This window comes from Trichosurus vulpecula, chromosome 3 (assembly GCF_011100635.1).
Source record: "Trichosurus vulpecula isolate mTriVul1 chromosome 3, mTriVul1.pri, whole genome shotgun sequence".
Classification (NCBI taxonomy): Eukaryota; Metazoa; Chordata; class Mammalia; order Diprotodontia; family Phalangeridae; genus Trichosurus; species Trichosurus vulpecula.
The window spans coordinates 92,361,470-92,370,027 of NC_050575.1; the positions used below are offsets into that span (position 1 = coordinate 92,361,470).

General features: G+C 38.3%; 1 protein-coding gene across 1 annotated transcript; it reads right to left on the reverse strand.

Moving 5' to 3' along the window:
• Positions 1-4,340: 4,340 nt before the first annotated feature.
• On the reverse strand, positions 4,341-7,807 carry LOC118841254 (serine protease inhibitor Kazal-type 9-like). The gene is made up of 4 exons (XM_036748638.1): positions 7,753-7,807; positions 7,065-7,090; positions 6,103-6,230; positions 4,341-4,386 (listed from the first exon to the last, which is right to left on the reverse strand). The coding sequence occupies exons 1-4, from the start codon at positions 7,805-7,807 to the stop codon at positions 4,341-4,343; spliced, it is 255 nt and encodes an 84-aa protein (XP_036604533.1).
• Positions 7,808-8,558: the final 751 nt, after the last annotated feature.

Consider the following 8,558-nt stretch of genomic DNA (forward strand, 5'->3'; position numbering starts at 1 on the left):
TCTCAGAAGGCCTGTGCACAGTTTCTTGGATCTCATGATCTCTACAAGTATAATTTTTGGTATGTCTTCTTATCTCTGATCCTCAATATCTTGGTCTATAAAATGGTGATAATAATACTTCCATTGCCTTCCTCATGGGGTTGTTGTGATGTGAATGCTTCGGAAGCCTTAAAGTTTTATATAATGTAAGCTTGTACTCGAAAAAATTAATTATTACCATGATAATTCGATGTATTCATGTCTTCATGTTTGTTAGTCACCCTCCATTTTTGGGGTCATTTTCCAGTTTTAGTAATGTGTTTTCTTTTCATATTACATACATTTAAAGATTACTTCCACTATATAAGAGTTGTCTTGCAAGATAAAGCAGTTAAGAAAAATTGACAATGGAGTGACTTCATCTGAAAGTGCATGAAAAATTTTTAATCTTCATTACCTTCCCCAACTTCTGTATTTTTGAAAAAAAGTGAACAGAAAGCTCTTTTCTTTCCCTCTCACTCCCTAAAAGATAAAGACAAATTTATTGAAACAAATATACACTGTCAAACAAAATTGTTTATGTCATTCTCTATAATGGATAGGATGTTTCAACACTGATTCCCTGTAATCATGCATGAGTGGTCATTCAAAATTGTTTTTTCAAGTGTTCTCATTATATAAATTGTTCTCCTGGTTCTGCTCATTTCATTCTTTGTCAGTTGATAAAATTCCTCAAAATCATCCATTTGTTTAATATTGATGTTATAGTATAAACTGGTCTTCTGGTTCTGCTTACTTCGTTCTACATCTGTAAATATAAATCTTTTTTAAATTATCCATTTTCTCATTTATTCTACCACAACAGTGCTCCATCTCATTCACATACCACAATTTATTTACCCATTCCTCAATTGTTGGACTTCCTTTTAGTTTTTAGGGATTTTTTTTCCACCACAAAAAGAGCTCAAGAAATTTTTTGTACATAAAGGAACTTTTCTTCTTTCTTGAGCTCTTTTGGCTATAGATCTAGCAGTGGTTAGAGCTGCATCAAATGGCATGTACCATTTAGTAACTTGTTAAGTATAATTCCAAAGTACTTTCAAGAAGCTAGTCTCTAATAGGATTTTATTTTAAAATTTAAATCAATATTCATTAATGATATTAGGTCTATAGTTCTCCTGTGCATTATGATTCCCTGGTTTGGTTATGAAGATTACATTTGTTTCACAAAAGGAATTTGGTAGGGTACTTTCTCAGTGTTTGAGAATAATTTGTATAGTATGGATGCTTTTGTTATTCAGTCATTTTTCAATTGTGTCTGATTCTTCATGACTGTGTTTGGAGTTTTCTTGACAAAGATACTGGAATAAGGTTTGCCATTTCCTTCTCCAGGTCATTTTACTGGTGAGGAAACTGAAGCAAATGGGTTTAAGTGACCTTGCCCAGAGTCGCACAGCTAGTAAATGTCTGAGGCCATATTTGAACTCAGGAAGATGAGTTTTCTTGATCCCAGGCTCAGCATTCTATCCACTGTGCACCTAGCCACCCAGTATGAGTACTAACTATTCTTTAAAACACTGATATGGAATTATTTTGTGGATCCATCAGGATCAGGAGTTTTTTCATTAATGTTCTTTCATAGCCAGTTCTATTTCCTTTTGTGGACTGGATTTTTAAAGATCTCTCTTTAGCCTTCTTTTAGTTTTGGAATTTATATTTTTGTAGGTATTCCTCTATTTCTTTTGTGTTCTCAGTTTTATTACCATACTATTCTGCACAATAGATACTAATTATTCCATTTTTTCCTTCTGGTCTTAGTTTGGTTTTATATTGTTCACTTACTATCTTCTTCTTCCCCTTCTTTCCCTACCCACTTTTACATGCCCTCTCATTGTGTAATTTAACTCCTCAGAAACAGTGATTTACCCATAAACAGGGTTTTCTGAGTTTTTTACCCTTGATATTTCAGCCTGTTTCTCCATTATCATTTCCTTTTGAATTCTACTCTCACCCTTGTAATATCCTATACATTTAGCAAGAAATCTCTTAATAATCTCTCTGGGGTTTCCTTCTGACTATTCTTGGTTGTTGTATTTGTTTAACTTTCTTGTATTTCTATTGTCTGGGTGTTTGAGAAGAAAATCATGTCTTCAGGTCTGGTTTTGAATGCTTCTCCTTTATTGTATGCTGTTATACTTTTTCAGTTATGGTTAGGTTCAGAGTTGCAGGGTAGGTCACCCTGAGGTGACTCTTGAGCTCTCTGCTCTTCTGTCTCTTCTTTAGTTCTCTGGTTGAGTATTGCTGCATTCTGGCACTCTGGCTTCTTATGTCACTCCCTCCCCTGGAAGTGGGTAGGCACAGCTGAGCTCTGCTGTTTGTCACCACTAAATGGTGACAAGGAAATTGCTGTGTGGATCCCAAAGCATAAGCTTTGTGTGTGCCATGCCAGAATTCAAGGCTGCTGGAGGAGGGGGACACTGAGGTAGCATGTTACTGATTAGCCTCTCTATCATTAATTCATAAGGTTATTACTGATGAGGTCAGAGTTGGGAGAGCTGGTTCAAATGTGAAAGAGTTCACTTAGACCTTTTCTGTAACCATTGGGAGCTTTATTGATGCAAAAGCAGCGGGGCTAACCCTGGAAGAAGGACTAGCAATTTACAGAGGGACAGAGGCTTGTTTTTATAAGGACAGGATAAGCAACAGAAAGGGAAGTTTTATGACCGAGGATGGGGGGAGACAAGGAATTTCATGGTCCAGGATAAGGGGAAGTTTTGTATTTCAAGATAAGGGGAGGAGACTTTAGGGCACCAGAGAATGAGCAACTCGACCTCTTAGGGCACCTTTGTATCAAGAGACTTTAGGGCATCTTCAGGTTAGAGGATAAACCAGGGAAAGGGCAACTCAACCCTTAGGGCACCTTTGTACCCATGTCATTACCTTGATAGGCTTCTTGGTATTTTGAGTTATGAAGACAGTTAAAATTTCTTTATCTTTTGCACAGAATTTCTGTTTTGGGTAGTTTTTGAGTGTTCATGAGAACTACAGATATTGTTTGGTCTTCTACTTTTTAGTCATGTGCCTTTTGCCCCCAAATTTAAAATTTTAATGTTCTATGCTCTTAACACTGAACTCTCTGACCAATGGGAACCTGGACGCATAAGACTTAACTTGTGAAACAGAGGTGACATGAGTTCTCCCAGAGCTTTCCCAGCAGGTTATTTAGATCATAGGTAGAAGAACCCTTAGAGAATAATACAATCTAAAATCCTTATTTTATCAATAAAGAGGATGAGGCCCAGGGTGGTTTACTGATTTACTCAGCTCACCCAGGTGGTGAATCACAGAGCCAGGATTCAAACTTTAACTACAGATTCCCTGGTCTTTCCACTAAACCATGGCATGACTCAACTTTGAGACAAAGGCAGATTTGTAGGGATCTGGTCTTAAGATCCAAGGATAAACATTCTAAGTTGCTTCTTATACGTTAAATATATCCAAAAAGAAATAATCCCAGTCATACAGAAACCTTCCTAAAGAGCAAAAAGACTTTGAATTTTATACATCTTCTGATGCCTTTCCTCTCTAAGGGACTTTTCTTTCCACAGATCTTTCTCCTGTATTTCTCCCATGAGGTCTGATTCTCAAACAAAATTTAATATTTCTCTGAACCATTTGAATTTTTATAGGACAGTCTGTTAGGGGAGGGGGTAAAGCTTTAAGGTCTCAAAAAATTGAGAAGACAGTGGGCTTCATAGAAGTCACCGCATCTCCAAAATGACATAAATATACTCTACAAAGTCTCCAAGAAGCGGTCATTCAGCTTATGCTTGACAAGCTCTAGTCACCAAAAGGTTACTACTTCCTGAGGTAGTACATTGAAGTATTGCTTGACTCTTAATTGTTAGGAAGTTTTATCTTTTATCAAGCTGAAATTCTCCTCCCTGAAAACACAATTCAACAACCCCAACCCCAAATTACACTAGCCTTATCCCCTGGGACCGAGACAAAAAGTGTAATTTCTTGAATTAATTTAATTCCTTGAATTTAAGCCTTCAAGCCAGTGAGCATGTTCCTCCTTTCCCTCTACAAATTGTCTCTTGATGGAACATTAGTAGTTTCAATCCTGTTATAGCAATTGGGATCTCATTGTCCCTTGGATTCCTTGTTTTCTTTCATAATAACAGAATTCAGCAAAAAAAGATTTTTTTTCAGTGAATTTTAATTTTATTCTATAAGCAGTGTTGATGATCAGACAAACATTCTGGAGGAGAGTCTTCTGGAAAAACAGATGTCTTGTGCATTGATCTTCTAGTTGGAAGGAAAGGAAGCAGAGAATATTTCAGAACTGTTTCTTTAATTCAACACTCCTCAAGATGTACAGATTTGATTTTGTCATCACTCTGCCTGTGGAATGAGAACAGAAAGTTAAGTGAAGAACACTAGGCCACAGGCCCATTTTTGGGAGTCAAACTATAGAACTTCAAAATGATCTTAGAGAACAACTAGTCCAGTTTTTTCTTCTTTGAAGAGCAGGAAACAGTGGAACAGGCTGCCTTGGGAGGTGATGAGCCCCTTATCATGAGAGTGTTCAAGCAGAAGTAAGATGAGTTGGCAGTCATGTCATAGGGGAGATTTATGTACTGAGCAAAAGCTGGGATTTGATGATCTCTGAAAGCCCTTCCTACTTTGAGAGTCTATATTTATATAATGCTATGCTGCTTTCCTTCTCTGAACATACCCAGACAACTCATTAACTGCTTTTTTTTCCTTTAAAATGTTTAATTGATGTTCTTTAAAAAAAAGAAATCACTGCCAGGTCCCAGTTTCCCTCCACTCCCTCACCTGCCCTTTCTTGCCCATAGAACCTTCCATAACAACAAATAAATACATCACAAAGCATATAATCCATACATTAATCATGTTGAATTGATAGTCCACCACTGTCTCAGAAAGAGACAAGAAGAATGTTTGACTATCAATTTTCTGAAGTCACCTCCTGTTTCTTTTAAAAAGGCAGTAATTTATGGTTGTCTGTCAGTTAGTCAACACCATATATTTGTTCCACTCTGACTTGGTATTTATTAGGAATTGTAGAAAGTAATTCTTCAAGGTTCTGTAATTTCATTATAGGAGCTTCCTCCATTGTAACAGTTTATAATCCCCTCCAACCTTCCTAGCCAATCTTGGTGAATAGGTGTGACCAAAGAAAATTTGTCAGCTGGTAGCCAACTATCTTGTAGGGAGTCTTGCTGAACTTAGATAGGCAGGTGCCCTGATGACAGACAAAGAGTCTGTCACTGTACTCATGCTTGAAGATTTTTCTGCCTTGGTAGGACCTGGCCAGAAACTTGCACACACCTGCAAGAGCTTTTAAGAATCCAGGACCACCTTCCTGCCACCATGAGGCATCAGAGAATTACTTTGTGGAAGCATGGAGATATATTAGAGTTAAAAGACACTGGCCTAAATGAGATGTAAATGTGACACCCTGATAGATAGAGTATGACCAGTCCAATGGATTTTGGTTCTGTTACCCGCTGGATGGGATCAGGAAAGGAATACTGATGATGATAATAGATATAATTGATACTTATGCTGTGCTTTAAAATTTGGAAAGAGAGATATTATGCCTTATCCCATTTGATCTGTGAAGTAGGAAGAAAGAAAGATGTTATTCCCATTTTACAAGAAAGGAAGCTGAGGCTTGGGGAGCTTAAATGCCTTGGCCAAAGTTAACCCTGCTTATTAATCTCATAGAGGGGTATTTGAACCTAGATCTTCCTATCTCTAAATCCAGCTCTCCATCCATTAAGCTGTGCTACCTTTTGTCTGACTTCATTAATCTTGCTCCTGGGAATTATTACAGGAATTTTGTTTGTACGTGTTGGGATGGGGAAGGATAGAGGATAGAAGAAATGTGGCAGAGAGGGGTATGGATCATCTGCCCTGGTGGTACATACTGATCTGATGGTTGGGTTATGCTTTAAGGACATGGAGCAAGGTGTCCCTTGGACCCTGGCCTTATACATTATGCTAAAAATGTGTTTCCATTGTGTTAACTACTGCCCCCTCTCCCTCCCCCCCCCATTCTCTTATTTTCCATTTGATGCCTGTACTTACTTAACAGCAGAGCAAAAAAAACAACTATTGGAGTATTTTTTTCCATCAGAACCACATATTGGTTCATATATTTGTGGGCAGAACCGGACCTTGCCTGGTGGCAGTTTTTTAAAGCCACTGCAGTCAACCTGCAAAAACAATAATATGTGTTATCTCCTGTTTGGCTCAAATGGTTTTTTGGAAAGTCAGGTTTCTGAAAGCCTGGGGATACTTTTGTCTCTGCATCTAAAAAAGAAAACAGCCTGGAGACACACTGGGAATCATAGCCTACAACCTTAACACAAAGCCCCTGAGGTAAGTTTATCTGCCCTCCCTTCCTTGTACTTCATAGTCAAAGGGTTGGGGGTGGGGCAGCTTGGATTTCCAGAGTTCTAATCTTCAATTCAACAGACATTTATTAAATACCTGCTATGTGTAGAATAAGGAGCAGAATGGCAAAGTAGATAGATGGCTAGTTTTGGAGTCAGGAAGACCTGGGTTCAAGTTCTACTCCTGACACATATTAGCTGAGTCACCACAGGCAAGTCACTTAATCTCTAGGGCCCCCAACAACCCTCTTCCTTTTGAAGCCTATAAGTAATAGTTTAGTCAGTGATCTACACTGAAAGAGGAATTTCCGGGCCAAGAGTTCCCTATATCTTTGATTTCTGATTTAAGGTCTTGAGCTATACCTATCATACTTGAATACTCTCATCTTTTGGCTCCTGTGTACTTGGATTCTACTAATCTAAGTCATAACTTTACAATTTATATTTGGGGAACAGCCAATTGGAAGTTTGATTGTTGTCAGTTTCCTGACTCAGAATGCCTTGTGGGACTGAGTCCCTTTGTCTAGTTTATTTAGCAGTGATTTCCACACAAAATAATTTAATTTAAATTTGGCATCATATTCATCCCACATGCCTTGTCATTATAGGAAAGAAATTCAATAACAAAAGGATTGGGGGTTGGGGAAGGAAGACTTCTTGTTTTGAGGCCGACTCCACATCTGGAATAGAAATAAAGAAGGCTGGATTAAGCAAAACCAACATGGTCTCCTGAATGGCCCAAGAATGCTTTTCCTCTTTCACCATGAACTTTAGGAATTATTTTCCTCTAATGTGACTAGAAGTTCTGTATAATAATAAGGAAGCAAATAACTTCATTCTTCTATCCCACCTCTGCCTCAGTTTCCACTTCTGTAAAATGAACAGCATTAGGTCAACTTTAAAGATCTATTCAACTCTGAAATTCTGTGCTCTAATATCTGTTGTAGCTCAAGCAGTTTCCATTCTGTCTTTTAAACACATTTCAAGCCCTAACATTGTGTTTAAAAGTCCATTTAAACCTTAAAAGTCTATCTCTATGATCTCTTACAATTCTGCTTTTCTATAGACCAAGGTACCTTGCCGTGTGATCTTGTCTATTCTACTGACCATTGGAATCCTAATAATCTGACTTCTGTCTCCTTAGGTCCCTTCCCAGTCATGACATTGCATGATTTCTCTTAAAAATCCAAAAAAAGCTTGTTTATTTCTTTTTATTGCTCTCATTCAGAGCAGGAAGCCTGTCTACTTCTCAGATATCTTTATTGTGGGCTCTCCAAGCCAATTGTTGCAAGAGGACAGCCGGTGTAGGGACCTAGGATCATAATGGGAAAGAGATACTCACAGAAGATGGGCATTAGTGCCAGCATTAGGAACATGCATGCAGCTGCTGCCTTCATGGTGTAGATAGTGGCAAAGGGAGTGAGATGAAATAAGCCAAAGTGAGCTGCTCTGTGAATGATCACTATGGGGCTGGCAATATATACAGATATGAGTTCTACCTTGATTGTGCAACCAGCTTGTATAAGTGCCAGCTATTGGAAACCAGTTCTGGATGACTTCTAATTAATTCCTTTTTTAAAGTGTTTGCTATGGCTCAGAGCTGGGAATGAAGGGGTAGTCCCCAGAGTCCTAAGTTGGACTAATTATTCGAGTCTAGTTTCTAGAACACATTAAGTCAGGAGAATTTCCTCAAATAGTCATATCTCATATTTTTATAGTGCTTCATGATTGCAAAGTGCTTTATGTATTTAATCTCATTTTATCCCTCACAGTATGCTTGTGAGATAGAATCTAGGCCAGCAGTGGGGAACCTGAGGCCTTGAGACCACATGTGCCCTTCTAGATCCTTCTAGATCCTGCAGCCTTTTGACTGAATCCAAATCTTTAAGGATTTGCCATGTAAAATTTGGATTCAGTCAAAAGGCTGCAGGATCTAGAAGGATCTAAAAGGCCACATGTGGCCTCAAGGCCACAGGTTCTGCACCCCGATCTTGGCTATGCCTTTTTACAGATGAGAAAACAGGCTCAGAAAACATGCTTGAAGTTTCATAGCTTGTAGATGGTGAAGCCAAGACTTGAAACCAAATTTTTGGACTCAAAATTGAGTGCTTTCCCCACAATTTTATGATACCTCCCAGAAAGTAGTGA

Bases quoted from the DNA above. Each gene is read 5' to 3' on its own strand.
- LOC118841254 (XM_036748638.1), bottom strand. From the start codon at position 7,807: ATGAAGGCAGCAGCTGCATGCATGTTCCTAATGCTGGCACTAATGCCC. The intron at 6,231-7,064 runs GTCTTCCTTCCC...TTGTTTTTGCAG, and splicing joins AGTCGGCCTCAAAACAAGAA to GTTGACTGCAGTGGCTTTAA. The intron at 4,387-6,102 runs GTAAGTACAGGC...CTCATTCCACAG, and splicing joins TTTTTTTGCTCTGCTGTTAA to GCAGAGTGATGACAAAATCA.